At 38.7% G+C, this 20,950-nt stretch overlaps 1 protein-coding gene across 3 annotated transcripts in view; it reads right to left on the bottom strand.

Moving 5' to 3' along the window:
• LOC136836330 (neuronal acetylcholine receptor subunit alpha-6-like) overlaps nucleotides 1-19,901 on the bottom strand; it is a 118,436-nt gene extending 98,535 nt beyond the window's left edge. The window contains exons 1-2 of one of the 3 annotated variants that reach the window (XM_067100498.1): nucleotides 19,256-19,901; nucleotides 3,961-4,142 (exon numbers count right to left, since the gene is read on the bottom strand). In XM_067100498.1, the coding sequence (XP_066956599.1) occupies nucleotides 3,961-4,142; nucleotides 19,256-19,316 (243 nt within the window). In that variant the 5' untranslated portion in view covers nucleotides 19,317-19,901. The remainder of the gene's footprint in view (nucleotides 1-3,960; nucleotides 4,143-19,255) is intronic. The other 2 variants (XM_067100499.1, XM_067100500.1) reach the window with 2 other exon arrangements.
• Nucleotides 19,902-20,950: the final 1,049 nt, after the last annotated feature.

Below are 20,950 nucleotides of genomic sequence, written 5' to 3'. Positions count from 1 at the left end.
CTGCATTTGAAGGTACATGACGTGTGTACTACAAACGGATTAAATGCTGCATTTGAAGGTACATGACGTGTGTACTACAAACGGATTAAATGCTGCATTTGAAGGTACATGACGTGTGTACTACAAACGGATTAAATGCTGCATTTGAAGGTACATGACGTGTGTACTACAAACGGATTAAATGCTGCATTTGAAGGTACATGACGTGTGTACTACAAACGGATTAAATGCTGCATTTGAAGGTACATGACGTGTGTGTGTACCACAAATGGATTAAATGCTATATCTGAAGGTACATGACGTGTGTGTGTACCACAAATGGATTAAATGCTATATCTGAAGGTACATGACGTGTGTGTGTACCACAAACGGATTAAATGCTGCATTTGAAGGTACATGACGTGTGTGTGTACCACAAATGGATTAAATGCTATATCTGAAGGTACATGACGTGTGTGTGTACCACAAATGGATTAAATGCTATATCTGAAGGTACATGACGTGTGTGTGTACCACAAACGGATTAAATGCTGCATTTGAAGGTACATGACGTGTGTGTACCACAAATGGATTAAATGCTATATCTGAAGGTACATGACGTGTGTGTACCACAAATGGATTAAATGCTATATCTGAAGGTACATGACGTGTGTGTGTACCACAAATGGATTAAATGCTATATCTGAAGGTACATGACGTGTGTGTGTACCACAAATGGATTAAATGCTATATCTGAAGGTACATGACGTGTGTGTGTACCACAAATGGATTAAATGCTATATCTGAAGGTACATGACGTGTGTGTGTACCACAAATGGATTAAATGCTATATCTGAAGGTACATGACGTGTGTACCACAAATGGATTAAATGCTGTATCTGAAGGTACATGACGTGTGTGTGTACCACAAATGGATTAAATGCTGTATCTGAAGGTACATGACGTGTGTGTGTACCACAAATGGATTAAATGCTGTATCTGAAGGTACATGAGGTGTGTGTACCACAAATGGATTAAATGCTGCATCTGAAGGTACATGACGTGTGTGTACCACAAATGGATTAAATGCTGCATCTGAAGGTACATGACGTGTGTGTGTACCACAAATGGATTAAATGCTATATCTGAAGGTACATGACGTGTGTGTGTACCACAAATGGATTAAATGCTGCATCTGAAGGTACATGACGTGTGTGTACCACAAATGGATTAAATGCTGCATCTGAAGGTACATGACGTGTGTGTACCACAAATGGATTAAATGCTATATCTGAAGGTACATGACGTGTGTGTGTACCACAAATGGATTAAATGCTATATCTGAAGGTACATGACGTGTGTGTACCACAAATGGATTAAATGCTGCATCTGAAGGTACATGACGTGTGTGTGTACCACAAATGGATTAAATGCTGCATCTGAAGGTACATGACGTGTGTGTGTACCACAAATGGATTAAATGCTGCATCTGAAGGTACATGACGTGTGTGTGTACCACAAATGGATTAAATGCTATATCTGAAGGTACATGACGTGTGTGTACCACAAATGGATTAAATGCTATATCTGAAGGTACATGACGTGTGTGTGTACCACAAATGGATTAAATGCTACATCTGAAGGTACATGACGTGTGTGTGTACCACAAATGGATTAAATGCTACATCTGAAGGTACATGACGTGTGTGTGTACCACAAATGGATTAAATGCTACATCTGAAGGTACATGACGTGTGTGTGTACCACAAATGGATTAAATGCTACATCTGAAGGTACATGACGTGTGTGTACCACAAATGGATTAAATGCTACATCTGAAGGTACATGACGTGTGTGTGTACCACAAATGGATTAAATGCTACATCTGAAGGTACATGACGTGTGTGTACCACAAATGGATTAAATGCTACATCTGAAGGTACATGACGTGTGTGTGTACCACAAATGGATTAAATGCTACATCTGAAGGTACATGACGTGTGTGTACCACAAATGGATTAAATGCTACATCTGAAGGTACATGACGTGTGTGTGTACCACAAATGGATTAAATGCTACATCTGAAGGTACATGACGTGTGTGTACCACAAATGGATTAAATGCTATATCTGAAGGTACATGACGTGTGTGTGTACCACAAATGGATTAAATGCTACATCTGAAGGTACATGACGTGTGTGTGTACCACAAATGGATTAAATGCTATATCTGAAGGTACATGACGTGTGTGTGTACCACAAATGGATTAAATGCTACATCTGAAGGTACATGACGTGTGTGTGTACCACAAATGGATTAAATGCTACATCTGAAGGTACATGACGTGTGTGTGTACCACAAATGGATTAAATGCTACATCTGAAGGTACATGACGTGTGTGTACCACAAATGGATTAAATGCTACATCTGAAGGTACATGACGTGTGTGTGTACCACAAATGGATTAAATGCTATATCTGAAGGTACATGACGTGTGTGTGTACCACAAATGGATTAAATGCTATATCTGAAGGTACATGACGTGTGTGTGTACCACAAATGGATTATATATCTGGTCCTCTGAAGCTTGGATTGTCAGCTGTTTCGCATGTTGTTTGTCCTTGTATTAACAATTGACTTTCCATTGATTGACAGTACCAACAAGTTATCTCTTGTTCGCATCTTCCGCAGCAACCATATCACATCTGAACCTGGAGATGATTTCTTAAGACACGAACGCTTGTATTAAATCATGCATGGTAAGTAACCAGCCAACATGAATGTTCATTTGAATTTGAGACTATTGTGACAACTGGCCATTTGCTGGAAGGACTTATCAAACGTTGCACAGGGGAAAATGATAGCTGCAGCTACTTACTCAGCTCAAATAAAGCCAATTGTTGGCTGAAAGTGATCATAGGTGCTTAAATGAAAGGAAAATGTGATTCATCATCTGGTATGGAAGGTGCAGTGCAAACAATATCAAGATAACTTCTTTACTAGCGGAAAGATACTATATGTCCTTTGTGCCATGACCAACACACTAGGCTGTTTGGAAACTTAGTCACTGTCTTGTCTTCATGGCATTCTCATGAACGAATATTTTCTGTGTTTAGTGCTAGATGTGTCCCATTTGTGTTTTCACCTGGGTCGAAACAAATGCTGATGATTCAAAGCAAAAGTCGATCCTTCTGTTTCCCCAGTAAAAGCCATGCAAAAAGTCTTAGTTGTATAGTTTCAAGAAAGTGCCTTGACTTCTACCGAGGAAGGCACTTGGAAAAATATCAACTTTAAAAATGGTGTCATCACTAGACTAGACGTATTTTAACTGTCACTGTAATGGTATATCAGACCATTTGTGGAAATGCTGGGGTATAATGAATAGTGCAGTCAAATTAATAATGAATGATTTCCTGTGTGACAAGACTCGTCCATCTGAATCAAGCATCGTTGTCAGCCAACTGAAAGCAAGAATGTAAGATTTTGTATATTGACGTAGCTAGAGGATATGAGACCAAAAAATGGTCAAGACCTACAGAAATCTGCATAGAAAACACAATGGTTCACAGAGTACATGCTTATGGGTACTAGATGAATAAAGCCAATATGCAACAAGCAAGATATTTGAGAAAATTATAATATGCAACTGACAAACAATTAAAGAACGCCAGTTAAATCAAATGAGGCCACATAGGAGGGCCTCCCAAAATAGACAGGGATGATGATGTTACTTGAATTTGTCTAAAAATGAGGCAAGATCGTTGGCAGACTGTAGTTCCTCCCCAAAAAGCTTCTCCCAAAGTGGCATTCTTTTCGCTCCCTAAATCTTATCAGCTGTTGGTAGCGGCCAGGCTTTTCACCTTTCACCAAAACCCAAAAGTAGCTTTTTTACATCATCCAACAAACAGGCAAACTAACCCCAAAAAAACTGTACCCCCCTCTCCCTCTAACACAAACAACAGTCACCTCATTAACACTCACCATGACAACCCATGACTTGACATTGAGAATCTGCAGATCCTCTTGAAACCAGGCTCCCATCAACAAAAAATCGAAGAAAACAGTTGCTGTATCGTTGGGGCCCTTGTGGGGGAAAGTCATTTTCTGGTAGTTTTGGAGCAGCTGAGTCCGGAGACGTTCATTTATATCCCACAGGTTGGATTCTGAAAGTAAGAGAGAGAGAGAGAGAGAGAGAGAGAGAGAGAGAGAGAGAGAGAGAGAGAGAGAGAGAGAGAGAGAGAGAGCGACATCAGATGTGGAGCGACATTATGGTGAGTTCAAGTCATAAATATACACTATTCGCCAAAAACCTGGTCATATGCATTTTTAGACGAGTAATTTGGAATAGAATGGTCTGTTCACAAAATTGGTGGTAGTCTTGTGCTACAGAAAAACTTCCCATGGACAAAGGTAAGTTTCATGAATTAGGAAACGAAATTACGCTTTAAAATTCAATACAAAGGACACAGTAGTCGCAAGCAAACCAACATGCACTAAAATTAGCGGGGAAAAGTAATGTTCACTTCCTTTCATATTTCACATCTGAACCTTTCTCTCAGACATATCAGCAAGTCAAACACATGTACATAAATTTCAATAACCTTTATTTACATATCTACAGAGTCAATAGCAGGTATGACCTCCGGGAGCAGCAATAATGCCCACCAGGTGGCGTGGCATGCTGTCCACCAGCTGTACAAGGTTCTCAGCAGGTATCCTGTCCCAGTCTTCCAAGAGAGCCTGACCTAATTCTCTAAGGGTGGATGGCTGGTTGTCCCTTTGTCTAACTGCACGGGTCAGTTGATCTCATAAATGTCCTACGGGGTTGAGATCTGGGCTCAGTGCAGGCTGCCTTGGGATGTTCACATCCTGTCCTTCCAGGGCAGGAGTATTGTCGTCTTCGTACTGGAAATTATTGGCAAACAAACCACGAGCCTATGAAGATTCCGTTCCAGTTACTGTATGTACACGTCACCCGTCAAGTTTCGATCCAAAATGACATGCTGACTCTTGCCATCTGCACAAATGGCACTCCACACATGGATAGATCCACCACCTCAAGCAACTCGACCTTGTACACATTTGTCCCTGAGACGTTCTCCAGCCTGTCTGCTTACACACCTCCTAGCATCTACTGGAAACAGTAGAAATCTGGACTCATCGCCAAATACTGCATGGTGCCAGTGTTGTACAGTCAGATTCCAGTGCTAGCGGGTCCAAGCCAGACAGTCTCTTTTATGTCTGGGGGTGAGCTTTGGCCTCACAGCACATTTACGGGTTCTGTGCCCCATCGCTACCAATCTGCTATTCACTATTCTGGTACTGGCCTGGTACTCAACTTGAAGGACAGGATGTGAGCATCCTGAGGCAGCCTGCACTGAGCCCAGATCTCAACCCCACAGAACATTTATGGGATCAATTGAGCTGTGCAATTAGACAAATGGACAACCAGCCATCCACCCTTACAGAATTAGATCAGGCTCTCTTGGAAGAACAGGACAGGATACCTACTGAGAACCTTGTACAGCTGGTGGACAGCATGCCACGCCACCTGGTGGGCATTATCACTGCTTGCTGTTCCGGGGGTCATAACCACCATTTATTCTGTAGATATGTAAATAAAGGTTATTGTAATTCATGTGCATGTGTTTGACTTGCTGATGTGTCTCAGAAAAAGGTTCAGATGTGAAATATGAAAGGAAGTGAGCATTACTTTTTCCAACTAATATAAGTGCATACTGGTTTGTTTACGACTAATGTGTCCTTTGTGTTGAATTTTAAAGTGTAATTTCTAATTTCATTTCCTAACTCATGAAACATGCCTTTATCCATGGGAAGTTTTTCTGTAGCATAAAAAATAGTTCCTCGTTGGGCGAGCGGGTTCCGTTCTCAGCTACCACTCTGTTGGCCGCGAGTTCGAATCTCCGACCTGCCAATGAGGAATAAGAGGAGTTTATTTCTGGTGATAGAAATTCATTTCTCGCTATAATGTGGTTCGGATTCCACAATAAGCTGTAGGTTCAGTTGCTAGGTAACCAATTGGTTCTTAGCAACGTAAAATAAGTCTAATCCTTCGGGCCAGCCCTAGGAGAGCTGTTAATCAGCTCAGTGGTCTGGTTAAACTAAGGTATACTTAACTTTCTGTCACATAAGACTACCACCAATTTTGTGAACAGACCATTCTATTCCAAAATACTCGTCTAAAAATGCATGTGATAACCTTTTTGGCAAATAGTGTATATATGTATATGACAAATATTTAGGTACCTGGAGTCAGTCAGTGGTGTGAAGGTTATTTCCAGGGTAGATAGGATATATAAAGGGTGTAACATGAGTTTATGCAAACATTTCAAGAAATGAAAGAAATAGTAATCCTGAGCAGGAAATATTCTATAAAGAAATGCATTTTAAGGCTTCATTTGCCAGTGAGGTGATTTTTAAAATTAACTGATTATCACCAACACTGCTCTCAGGCGAGCCTGGTTGTTTATGGGAGGCTGGAGTAACCAGGGATGGAGAGGTAGGGAGATGGAATGAATGAGGTAAGTGCATTGCTAGTCTTTTAATTGTGGTTTTTTCTTGCAAGTTATTAAATAATGTAACATTACAGTCCCTTCAGCCAGAAAATCACCTGTGAACAGACTTCATGCAGTGTGATGTTAATGATTAGCTTATAGTGGTGCCATATAACTTTACATATCAAGAAAGTATTGTACATGTTGTTTGGAAACATTTATTTTTTATCCTTGAATTCTAGCGAGCTCTGTCCTGACGCCTCATCGTCATGCAATTTGTGAATCAGGAGTCAGGACTAGCCTACGATGCCTATGCTGAATGAGTGATGGTGACAGGAGTCATGATGGCTAGGGGAGCTGGGAGAGGAGACACTGTATTTTCTTACCTCTTTTGATTACTGCATGAACAGGATACCTTTGACAGGAAGGAAGAAAAGGAATTTTTTCAGTAATGTTTCCATTCTTTTTATTATTTGATGGAGACGAAGGCGTTTCTATTGAAGCATTTTTCCTTTTGAGTTTTTTAATAATACATTTTAAATCTTTGATCAGTGTCTAATGAATACGGCTAGCTTTTATGGAGAGGAGATTCAATTGGGCCCGCTTTTCTTTGTTTCTACAACTGTATGATCTAAAAAGTGGTTAACTGAACTATTGCTGAAGTAAGTTTGGAGCATTTGTTATCCTTATCCTGGCATTGGTAGGCTACATATTGCCGCTCTTTGAAATAAGGAATTTGTACTTTTTCTTAGAATTTCTCAAAGTTCCATGATTCTCTACGAAGTTCCAGTTTGTTTTAATTTTCTTCTTGGACACTAGCTACTTCATGTATCCCTAATAATTCAGCGGTGTTTTTTCTTGTGATCTTGCAGGTCAATTGTGTTGTCCTCCTCACATCATATCCACATATTCCACCTTATTGAAACCGTAAGGCATTGTCTCCAGTTTCTTGCTCTCATAATGAAACAGGAATTTGACACATGTATTATGGCAGACACACCCACTTATCTTGGGTTTCGAGAGTGACAAATGAACCGACCACCTGATTGCTTGCCTTGCCCCATCCACCCCCAACCTCTAATCCCCGACTACTCCGTCATGTCGTCAGCCATATCACTCACCTGAGAGGCGCGTTAATGACTAATGGTTATTTTAAACATTTACCTCAAAAACAAACGAAGCCTTACAATGCATATTTTTATAGAACATTTTCTGTTCAGAATTACATTTTCTTTCATTTCCTGAGATATTTGCATAAACCCGCGTGACATCCTGTCCTGTATGTATATGAAGTAAAAAAACCTCAATGCATATTCAAGGCTTTATCCAGCTAAGACCCCAACACAAAGAGTAGGGCAACTGGGAACGTCAAAAGTAAACAAATACTGCACAAACAACTGAAAAGAAAACAACCATTCACTAACAACAAACACAATGTAGTTAAACATTCAGACAGGTTACTGAGATAAATGCCAATTTACCATATTCACCCCTTTAATAACACTGTTATACCCTATGAAACGAACTTATAAAAAGATTATATACATCATCTTACAAAAAAGCAATTACTGTACTACATTGCAAGTTTCATAAACCCAGTAACATTAATTATAGGTCAGACGATCTACAGGACGACGTATGCTCTATGAACGTCTAGGGACAACTGACAAGTTATCATCATTATTAGAGGTTGTAGCATTATCTTTGATAGTGTTGTACTCCCTGTGTTTTAGCAGCATCGTCTTTACTGACAGTTTCAAGTTCACCCTCAGGAAAATTGACACTAGTTTTCAGCAAGCTGTGACTCGCCGGCCTCCGGTGTTAATGGCACATCACGAGGATATTGTGCTTAATCACTGAGCACCACAGTATCTTCACGTCCATCTTTAAATCTAATGTGTGCGTATGAAGGGTTAGCTTCTAGTAATTCAACTTCCTCAATGAGAGGACCATCCGTTCTACACACACGTCTTCTCAGAGGAACAGTTACCTATTTACACAGCCATGTGGGAAGGCTCATTCTTGAAGAGGTCTTTCACTGATAGATGAGCGGTCTTTCATAAGGGGTCTCACATGTAGCAGTGGAAAGAAGAGTGCGAATCGAATGTAACGCTTCATCGAGAACCATTTCCCAAGCTTTTGGCGCTAAATCACGAGACTTCAAGGCAAGCATCACGGACTTCCACACGGTCCCAACAAAACGCTTGCATAAGGCATTACTAGTTGGATGATAGGAAGTAGAACGACTTGTTGCAGCGCCATGTTGAAGGAGGAACGATTTCAGTTCAGATAACATAAAAGATGCTCTTCTATCGGAGTGCATGTAGTTCGGCTGACCAAAAGTTGAGAACAGCTTAGTGAGGCAAGAAATATTTGTAGTGGCAGTCATATCCTTGCAGGGAAAGACGAAAGGAAATCTATATTTGTCACTTTGTTTGGTTTTATATACAGCACTCCACAGGGATAATTCCCTCTCTGACGGGCCCTCGTACTTTTTCAAAATAAGGTGCTTCTTATATTTTATAATTGTCTTTCAGTGTTTTCCCTTCAGTATCGTAGCTCCTGCAGGATAAGAGAGTCTTTAGTTCTTTTTTTAAATTTGCTTTCTTCTTATTAAATTGCATTGAAGATTATTAGTCAAGGCCACGATCCGTATCATTTTTCACCTTTGACACATATTCTTTATATACTGTGCGCTTATTGCCATCAACACAATTATCAATATGTAGTGATTGCCAGCATCGACGGGGATAGTGGACCCTTGGAATCAACATTTACTGTAAATAAGCAAATGGTATCATGACTTGGATTAGTTGAGCCGGTGGGCCGCGATAAAGACTAGGTTTGCACTTGCTATAGGTAGGGCAAAGAATAGGGAAAATTCCCAGCTCTGATGAAATGCATAAACCCAGTAACTCCTGGATGACAGAGACTTGTGCAACTGATATAACTGTTGGGTATTTATGGGCGAGCACAAATTTCGAGATAAAGCATCAGCTGCAGCATTCAACCTACCAAGGCGATGCTGGACATAAAATGAATTGGGCATAAATTCTGCTTCCCGTCGCAGAATCTTTTCATTTCCTATTTTCCCTTTATGCTTCCCATCAAACATGAAAGAAACAGACCGGTGTAAAGTGCTTTCTAGTCGGGTTATGGCACCATTTCCTTACCGAGGGATCTCGAGAAAAAGGCCACTGGACTTCTATCTTGGTTTAAAGCAGCTCCAATGGCAGTCAGACACATCGGTGCTGCCTCCATAAACCTTCTACGGTTTTCGTCGTGGTCTTTTTGAGTGTTGCCACAAACGTCATCATCAAGATAAGCATAAACGCCCTTTAGACCGGTCGTTCTAAAGATATCATCAACAATCCTTTGAAAAGCCGCCACTCCATTGGTGAGACCAAAACATTACCTCCAAAACATTACCTGGTAATGTTTTGGTAATGTTTCTGGTAACCTGGTAATGTTTTGGTAATGTTTCTGGTAATGTTTCTGCTTCAAAGGCTGTAAAGGTCGATCCTCTTCCTCCAGTAAAGGGACCAGATGATAGGTACTTTTGAAATCCACTGAACTAAAGACTTTGTGTTTGGCTATTTCGTTGACTAGGTCATCTATCTGTTAAGAAGAGGATGTACAATCACTCAAAAAAGTTTTGCAACATACTTCAAAACTTTTCGGACAACAGCTTTTAATAGCGACATCTGGCGCTATTTGGCAACTCAGTTGTAAGCGCATGAAACAACTGAGCACTAGTGGTGGGTCCGAGAAATTACCTGCAGTTTCCCTTAAGCAGGGCTTTCTCTGATACTGCTTACTGTTGTCATATTTTACTTAATTAAAGGATGTTACTATAATACTTCAGAGGTCATTGCTGTTCTTATGTTTTAATATTTTCATCTCCAACTGCCATCACTAACGTCGTTTTATCTCCTTCATATGTGTGAACTTTGTAGACATAGGCCTACGACTGTTACAAGTTAAACTATTAGTCTTATTAACATCAACAAATACGACTTTTGTAAAGATTTGCTTCACGTTATTATTAATTAAATTTCTGAATGGCTAATCCTATGTATATTGTGAACTAGTGAAACTTAATATAAAATATACTGAACTAGACTAACAGATTTCACGCCTATTTTTGTAATACATAGAATATAAATGCAAGACACATACATACATGCATACATACATGCATACATACATACATCCATACATACATATATATATATATATATTTATAAAATATATATTATCATATATATATATAATGTAATTTCTCATTTCTTTCATTGCTACTTAGGCCTATCATTTTGATGCCTCTTATGACGTTAACTGAATATATAACGCCTATTTTTGTATTTCTTATTATCTAAGTTTCTAAAGAATTAAAATAGCTAGAAGTTCAACATTAATTTAGTTAATGCTAAATGCCAGTATGCCAGCAGTGAAGAAGACTACCATGCTCATCAGTGGAGAATGCCTCCTCCTCATTGCAAAAGATGACTCGTACAGGAATCATCGGCCACTGGATTTATATTATAACGCAAACCCTAGCCTCTATTCTTTGTGTTTCGCTGGTATGAAGTGTTTCTTGGCAGGAGTATGATGAAATAATATCTTGGTCCCATGTAGCCTGTTATGGATGGTTTGAGCAGCAACTTGAGGGGAGAGCGTAATGCTCTCTCTTTATAGCAACATCGGTTGTCAGGGGAGTTAGGCGGAGCTTGCGTTCAATGATCATCCGATGATGGTCCTAACAGTAGTTTTTCAATGAATTTATCATGTTTCCTCGTTCTCTCTGTTGTTGTATCCCTCTATACATGGTTGTTTTATTTACGCTAAGCTGCCGAGCAATATCTACGATAGAAACATTAGTCTTATCAAGCTAATGATTGCGGTGCAGATGAGTCTCTTGCCCAACTTACCGGTGCATGTGATGTGACAGTTTAGTTTAACTTTCCTGCCCGAATGTGGAGTCACACGATAACATACGACGTTATGAGATTTTTTCTTTTTTGTTTCTGACAATGATAATGGTTGAATTCTTTCTTTATTTATTTATATATAATTTCATTGATGATTATTCAGTATTATTTTATTAGTTCAATAAGCTTTTATCTGGATTCGAAATATAGTTTCTTCTTTGACTCTTTTGCCCAATCATCTGAAGTGAAATTTTTCAAAATGTTTCGTCATTTTTCGTAATATGAATTTTTCACTCACCATTCTTTTTTTATATTGTTAACCGTATGATTAATAACCAAAGTCGAATAAGAAAATTACATTTCCTTGTAAATATCAAAAGAACAAATTACTGTTAGGTGAACGAAAACTTCTGGAACATGTTGCAAAACATTTTTGAGTGACTGTACATCCAAGTAGGTAAATTTGTTAATAGTCTCCAAATAATCGACAACCATACGTCTCTTGTTCCTGTTGTGAACAACCACCAATTGAGCACGCCATGGCGATGCCTTGTTTTCAATGACACCTCCATCAAGTAGGCGATCGATTTCTGTCCCTATGAATTGCGCATCCGAAGTACTTACTGTATCTCCTTGATTTCACAGCAATTGGATGACAATCAGGAGAAAGATTACAGAATACTCTAGGGCCGTAACTGACAACGTAGCTAAAGCAAACCTTTCTAGCTAAGGCTGAGAACCACCATATGACATTGTTACACTAGAATGCATACTAAGAAAAGGGATTCCAAGAACCGCATCCGCACGAACCCCAGGTGGCACAAGGAATGTAACACGGGAATACTCACGTCCATTGACTATGGCTGCATTGCTAGAGCCAGTGACTTGTATGCCACTTACACGCCACTTGATAGTTCCTGAGTAGGCCTAAGGGGTCGCGGGTAATTTTATATTTTTCAGAATGTTACCACCAGTGAAAGTTTCTGAGCCCCCAACGTCAATAAGGGTATTTTACTTTAGTTCCACACATAAAAATAGAGAAAACGGAATTATTCAGTGTCGGCGGAACGGAAGCAAGAGCAGCGGTGAACAAAGAGATGGCAGACGTAGGTTTTGATTTACTTAACCATGCCTTAGCAAAGTGTCCGAGTCTATTGCATTTTCGACAAGTAACTTCCTGTACAAGGCACTTCTGTCTAGGATGACGCTTGTTTCCACAAAAGAAACAATTCTCGTGTATCGCCAATGCAACTAAATCATCTTCTGCAGCATCGGACGTCTCGTGTTTCTCTTTAATTGCAGTCAACGCCAAGTTCGTGGAGAGCACGTCAATATTCATCAGTGGTTTCTCCCGACATCTACCAATGAGTGGCAAAGACGATGTCGAGAAACAGCTTCGTTGGCAGACTGTATAAACCTTTTTCATTTTGCGATGGCAGCACCATAAGTAGCGCAATCAGTTGTAAGCTCAAAGTTCTCAAGCAATAATGCATTTGCAAGCATACCAAGATAAGGGTCGTTAGATCCTTCAGTGGCATTTTTGTATCGTGAAAAGATGAACAGCCAGTGCTTGAATATTCACTCGAGCAGCATCTGGAGATGTAGGTAGAAATATCGAGACGTTTTGCTCTCAAACTACTCATTTAATGCCTAATTTCCTCTGTAAATCGAAACTAGATGCTATCAGTGCACTGGTTTTATTGACAGGAGGTTACTTGCATGCCACGTGGGTGGGTCAAGTGAAAATGACGTCGCTGTCTCATTTGATGACGTATCTGAAGAGTAAACTGAATTATGATAGATGGGTTTTGCACAGTACATATAAAAGGAACTTTTGCAAAGTTTTCTCAAGGAAATATATGGAATATGTTTTTTAGGAAAAGGCTGGCTCAGTTGTGTACGATGCCGTTCCCTTTACCACTTACGGCCGGTTAGTCCGAATATTATCTAAGATAAGATGGATATTAATTAGTGTCTGTGACGGCAAATTAAAGACAGCTGTTATGGAATATAATGAACAGCCAAACAAGCGCCGTAATCAACATGTTTATTCCATTGGGACGTTTCGGCTTTAACACACTAAACCATTTTCGACCTAAAATAGAGGCAAAACACCAAAACATAAATTTTTTATACTAGTAAAATGCAAATCAAATAAAGGTCACACTCGAGAATATTTTTTTGTAAACGACGTTACCATAAAAAACACGCCACTCAGAAAAGAAAACAAAGTGACTTAAAACTAAAACAATTAAGTGAATTACAATAACCAATAAAAATAAGAAAAACAAACTCAAGACGAGAGAAATAAAAGACATCAAATAAAACACAGGACTAAGAAACATTAAAAAACCACGAAAAGAAAAATTACACGATGGATAACTTAGCCTAAAGAGTGGAAAGCGAGAGCGGATAGAAATTCTGTAGATTATAGATAACGGAAAGGAAGACTGATCTTGGTTGAGTAGTGGCTTAAGTTTGTGAATATATATATTGTAGATTTTAAAATCCTTAAATCAGACAATTTTGAACAAGAATCTACAACTTTTAAATCCCTTATATTTAGTCTTGCCTGACTGCATCTACCGTAGTGTTCACGGATGGAAGAAGACTGCTGCTTGATGCTAAGTCTCTCTCTACCTGTCCTGTCACTGATCCCTGCATGCTGGCAGCAGTTTTGGGCATGTTGGGGCATAATAGTAAACAATACCAGAACTCAATAAATCAGGCAGTTTATCTTTGAAAGGTAGTTGGCTTCTTATCGTAAAATCATTACCAAAATTGAATTTAAAAGTAATCTCTGGATAAAATCTATCAAAACAGTATTTCAATTCCCTCTCAAGTTGCTTAATTGATTTACCAATTTAAAGCAATTTGCAGTAAAAAAAAAACTAGTTTAGAAACCGTAACAAATGGCACTTTAGGACTGCAAACATTTTCCAGGAATGGCCTAATATGTTTAAAGCCCAAATTGGTCGGGTAACCATTATTTGCGAAAAATTTTTTGCCAAGAATTCCATCTCTTCATGAAACAAAGTGAAATTGGAGCACAAATTATAAACCCTGTAGAAAGTATTAACTGCATTTAATTTGAAAATGTTTGGACAGTGACTGAAAAAACTTAAACCTAATCCTGAAAAAGTGAGTTTCCTGTAAACAGAGCATTGAAAATATCTAAAAATGGCATCTTGTCATTCACCTCCCTATCTAAAGTAAATTTTATATTTTCATGTTCGCTATTTAGGTAATGAAGAAAACTGGTGTCCATTTTCAAAATTAAAATAGTATCATCTACAAATCGCTTCTTAGAAATCCTGCGACCAACTTCCCTCATGGAAACCTCAAAACAAATGAGCAAAAATACATGAAAATGGGCTACCCATTGCTATCCCTCTTCCTCTTGTAAATACAAGTCATCATTAAACATGAAGTATACGTATCTTTATGTGTTGCTTCCAAAAGTGTCTTGAGCTTATTCCGAGGCAAATTTCTGAAAGAGTTCCCATCCTTATACATTTCATTCACTGCTATGTCAATGGTTTCATTAAGAGGTATGTTCATAAATATTGATTCAATATCAAAACTGCATAAAAAGTAATTTTGAGGTATATTCAAATGCTTTAAGTCATTCACTAATTTACATGATATCTTTAGAGAATAAGTAGCGTCTGTTATATATAGCAGATGCAGTCAGGCAAGACTAAATATAAGGGATTTTAAAATTGTAGATTCTTGTTCAAAATTGTCTGATTTAAGGATTTTAAAATCTACAGTATATATATTGACAAACTTAAGCCACAACTCAACCAAGATCAGTCTTCTTTTCCGTTATCTATAATCTACTGATTTTCTATCCGCTCTCGCTTTCCACTCTTTAGGCTAAGTTATCCATCGTGTCATTTTTCTTTTCGTGGTTTTTTAATGTTTCTTAGTCCTGTGTTTTATTTGACGTCTTTTATTTCTCTCGTCTTGAGTTTGTTTTTCTTAGTGTTGTTGGTTATTGTAATTGTGTTTTCTTTTCTGAGTGGTGTGTTTTTTATGGTAATGTAGTTTACAAAAAATTATTCTCGAGTGTGACCGTTATTTGATTTGTATTTTACTAGTAAAAAAATTTTGTTTCGGTGTTTTGCCTGTATTTTAGGTCGAAAATGGTTTAGTGTGTTAAAGCCGAAACGTCCCAATGGAATAAACATGTTGACTGCGGCGCTTGTTTGGCTGTTCCTGATGAGGTCAGATTCCCTGGGAATCAATCTCTAGCAACTATTTAGAATTTAATGTAATTGTTGTACGCTGAACATTTGTACAATTATAAAAAAGAGCTTGATTATTATTATTGATGATTGAATTGATTATTAAGTTCTGTAAATGAAATAATTATTTGTAGAATATTGTTACATGAAAATTCCTAAACACAATATTGTACATTGGAAGTTGTCAATACGATAAAAAAAATTAGTAAGATGCTATATATATCATTTAAACCTTATTGTAACAACAACTTAATTTCCAGTACAGAGAAATAATTTTCCTCCGGTATAAGTTATCAAGGTATAAGTTATCAAATCATCAGGCCAAAGTCATAACAGCCTTTAAGAATGATAACAAGAAAAAATTCTGGGCAAGCAAATTTAACACTACGCCTGTTGACTGGTTGGGTAGGTCTGTTTTGTCTTCTTTCACGAACAGTTTCATGTCAAATAAGTCAAAATTACTTTGTTTTGGTAGTGCTTGTGTAACAGTTCTCTGCCAGTATCGTTCCAAAGCCCTAGAAGAGAAAGAAACGACTTTGCTAGCAGCCTTCTGCGTTGTCGGTTTGTTTGCAAGACTCTCAGCACAGAGGGGAAATGCGTGGCGGTAGGTAGGCCTGGAAGCTGTTGTTAATATGTTAATGTAAACATGCCTTGTTTTCAACCTGTAACAGTCTACAATTGAATAAACTAAATATCTTAACAAATGTACAAGGGAATACAGAAGTTACTGATAAAGACAGAGAGGAAAACAGAAAAAGGGCGATAACGAACTAAGCGATCCCAGATGCCGAGTTTGACCATTCGTCCCCCATACGAATTAAAGTCTTTATCTCATACAGCACTGGCCAAAAGAACTAACCGAGATCTTGACCTCGCCCGGTGACCTCTTGCGCACCGTAACATTAACTTGATAACACCCGTTGAACGAAATATACAGAAAAGTGAACGTGAAACATTAATGGAAAAGGGGAGTCCATCTGGACGAAACTTGGGAAATACACCAAATTTTGCCACCGAATGAATGCATCATAATTATACAAAGACTCTGGAAGCAGAGTCAGTTGGAAAAAGGCATCAGGGCAAGGAGTGTGTGACATGTGTGGAGAGGTCACAGTGAAGGCTCCAAGTGTCTTGAGAACTTATATAAAATTTCTGAATGCCCACAGACTAAGTAAAATTCTAAGTCCAAGAATTTTACAATGTTCCTTTTAGGATAAAGACTCGGTCACTATTACCCATTAAAAGGTGGAAAGTTATATAGTTTTAAAGACTAGAACAAAGGTATTTCAGGGGAATCATAAATTTCATTTTAAACCAAGATTTTATAAACCATTTGTGAAATTTCCAAGATAGCCGACATCTGAGCACGATAAGTGTAAGCTCCAACATAGTTAAATATCAAGCAACTTGTTCCTGCGGAAGTGAAAGCACGCACTACAACCGGCAGTTTTCAAAAAGTGAATGCCTTCCCCACTACATATAGTGTGTGTGTGTGTGTGTGTGTGTGTGTGTGTACACGCGCGCAGATTCGCCACAGAGAGAAGAAAATGGAAAACTTGACGCGCGTAATTGTTGCAGACTTTAGAGGTACACTAAATAAAGTAAGAAAACTCCACATAAGAAGAAGTGAATCACGTAAACATAAAACAACAGTTAGAATGAGTAACCGGAAGACAGTCCAGTCTTTCTTCCCCCAGAGAAGCAAAGTTGCAAAAGATTCCATTCATAATAACAAGACAGAAGACAGGTTGTTAACAAACAGATGACCATACAGGATTGATCCTTCCTATCACAGTACTGGTACAGGATTACATTTAAAACGATAATCAGAAAACAAAGGATGTTTAAAAAATTCTCACTGTCCAAAAGCAAAAAAACAAATACATGATTAAATTAATAACTTGCTTACAAAAATTCATAATAAGGTTTATATATAAAAAGAAAATAAAAAGATATATACAAGATCGTATCTAAATTCATATACATATTGACGAACACGCATAGAACTTCATCACCCGTGCACAAAATTCAAAACGACACATCAAAAATACCCAGATACCCGCGGACACGTACGTAAGTGATGAGGGTAAACTTCATGCACGACCTCCTATTTATTCGTGAAATACTTTTATTTAGTTGCTTAAATCAGAAGCATCCTACGTAAAAAGATGATAGGGCTGACTCTAGGATGTTACTACTATATGTTTCGCGTAGTCTAGTCATTACAAGCGATTAACCATCTGCATTTTTGCCATTCAGAGCGAAGATCAAAATTCTTTTTATATAGAAATATGGCATCGGAAGACTGAAAAGTTCTTGCACGATATTGATGGTGTTTTATATTTAGATCTTTGCCCTTTTGACTAATTTCTTTTACTGAGCAATCTGAACATGATACTTCATATGAACAGGCTTTTGTATTTTTGGGAGCATTTAATTTGTATACTTCTTACTGTGATATTGTTCCTGAAAGCCACATTCGCTTTGAAAGTTTTGATCAACTTGGCACTACTTTAATTTCTCACTATATGGTAAAGCTACTAAGTTGTCTGTCCTCAAATTTTTTTCATGAGAAAAAGGTTTCCTAAGCCATCTTGAAACTTTTTTAATACAAGAATTTGGATCATTTAAATAAAAAAACAACTTTCGACGTTCTGTTCGTCAAAGTCAAGAGAGACAGAGAGATCATGTATTGTATCAGGAAAATCCTTTCACGAACTACACCGCCGACAGGCCGCCAAAGCCATTTTCTGATTCCTTTCGAGAGTGCATCGAGCCATGAAATTCACTTTGCTGAAGCATTATTAATATGCGTATTTATTACTATATGTCCTGAAGGGAAAACATGTTTGCATATCCATGATATTACATGGAAGAAAGATCCTGCATCAGTGTATGTAACGTTCATCTTGGACGAAACGTACACCTTGTCGGGAAACCTCTTCGGATGGATCCCTTGTGGGAACGCTCATAAATATATACAGGAAATTCTTCGGATCTGTCAACCTTAACATAAAGAACTACTGTAAGTATTCATAATTCATTAACGGTGTTCGAGACACGATTCGCACCCCACATGCACACGACTGAAATTTGTTTTTAAAAATACACGCTCTCAACAAATTTGCTCTTGTTAAACCCGTGTTCGCTCGTGAATTAACCATCTCACAACGAATGGCAAGCGATGGAGTTTGCAAAAAAAATCGTAATTCGCATGGTTGTATGTTTACGTCCATAGGCAATTCAAGTGAGGTTAAGTCTGTATAATTTATAAACATTCCATTTAGGCAGGCATGCAAGCATAGCCGAAAGCATGTGAATTTATGCAGTTTATCATAGTTTGTCCATTCTTCGTCATTCTCAATGTCACGTCTTGCATTTTTCTCATTTTAATTCTCCACTGAGAATAAAGCTGAATGCGAGCATGATTATAATTTTTAGTTGCAATGCATGATACTTATCCCCTAGTGTCCAACTTAAGGTACAGCAATTCTAGAAAAGCACAGAACCCTGGGTTATGGTGCTTAGCCTTCCGGGAGGTTTCACTAATGTCAAAAGATTAGAAAGAAGGAACACCCACCACATGATGCTAGAGACGAGAATGTTGAGAATACCAGAAGACTTCTCGTCAACGTGTCCATCGCCTTCACTCCGAGCAATTCTTCTTGAAACTGATTGCGGCTGGATCTTGGAACAGCAGGAGCCCTCCTCTTGAAAGTAGTATATGAATGTGAGAGATGAAGTCGTTGGTCTTCACTTTACGGCCGTGTGTGTGTGTGTGTGTGTGTGTGTGTGTGTGTCGTGTGTGAGTTTGCTTCCAATCTAAGTGATCATAAGTATCTGAAAGCAGTTTTATTTATACTCGGCACTTTTCCCGTAGTTCTTAGAATTTTCGATCGACCCAATTTCACACAAAAAAGACTTTCGAAACTCCTACTGGATACATAATCTTGTACACAGTGTTGTGTTGTGTATTGCGTTTCAGGTTTTGACAAGGCTTGCCATACTAGATAATGTAGAGAAGATAAACGAGCTCTCTGTAGCCTAGGACTTGCAGACAGGGCAGAAAGACAGTCACGGCACACAATCAACTGTCGGAAATGGCGCTCGCTCTACATACCATACGCCCAACAGCCATCAGATCAGGTCGCTGTGTATGGTTGGTCGGGGATCATACGCACCTCCCTTCCTTTCCCCTTCCCTGTGATGGTGATCAGCGCCATCTCTTGTTACCTGAATATTCTCTCTCTCTCTCTCTCTCTCTCTCTCTCTCTCTCTCTCTCTCTCTCTCTCTCTCTCTTTTGCCTTCATATTCAATTCTTTTATATCCTTTTCAGAAGGAAATCAACATTATCTTTCAATGAGTTCCATACTAGATCACCCCATGAGAGATATATATGAAAGAATGGTGCCTTCACAGGTTGTTTGGGGTCGTTCTTTTTCCCCTGTCTAATACAGGAATCATTCATTTCCATCCTTCGAGGGTTGTTTCTGTCTCTTCATTCGTGGCCACCTATTTCTCTTCAGTTTTTCGTGTTTCGATCATCAAGTCTTAGTTCGATAAGTCCCTCAGGTTGCCCATTCCATCGACCTCCGTACTCTTGACTGTGTTGCCTTCTGAGTTTCCCCATTCACTGAAATTTTGGGGTAAAGGGTGAAATCTGGTTTTCCCTGTGCTGTAAGACGTTTTCCGCGTGAGGAGGAAGGGTCGTCATTTCTCTTATGCGTACTGGGAAGGGAAGGAATATAATTTTGATGTTTCGCCTGATAATCATTATCATCATCATCATCATTCGTGCAGATTTTTGGAAACCTTCTCATGCATTCCTTTGTTCGTCAGTCTTGCCCTTCTTTGTTCGTATATGTATGTACTGGATGTATGTATGTAAGTACCGACATTACAGTACTTTCAAAGATAAGTCTTTCTTTTGTCAATGAGTCGACAAATCCAGATTAGGCCTTCGAGAAAAATGAATTGTTATGGAAAAACTACCAGAGAAGAACTGCATCTCAAGCAAAGAATCAATGCTCATATAAATCAATGTAGATTCCAGACAGGGTAAATTTTCTGATATCAGAAGACACAATGTTCATTAAATGTTGCAACTTTAAACAGAGAAAAAGGCTGATTGGCCACGTTGAAGGCCGAATCACGTTGCGTTCATTTACCACCGCCACCCCCGCCCCGCCCCGCCCCGCCCACCTCTTCGCTGGCTTTTATTTTTCATTCGCTGATTTTAAGTACATAAATTCGCGTACGCACTCCACCTCAATG

This window comes from Macrobrachium rosenbergii, chromosome 56, assembly GCF_040412425.1.
Source record: "Macrobrachium rosenbergii isolate ZJJX-2024 chromosome 56, ASM4041242v1, whole genome shotgun sequence".
NCBI classification, from domain to species: domain Eukaryota; kingdom Metazoa; phylum Arthropoda; class Malacostraca; order Decapoda; family Palaemonidae; genus Macrobrachium; species Macrobrachium rosenbergii.
Note: the sequence above shows the minus strand (reverse complement) of the source record. Positions and strands in the feature narration are given on the sequence as shown.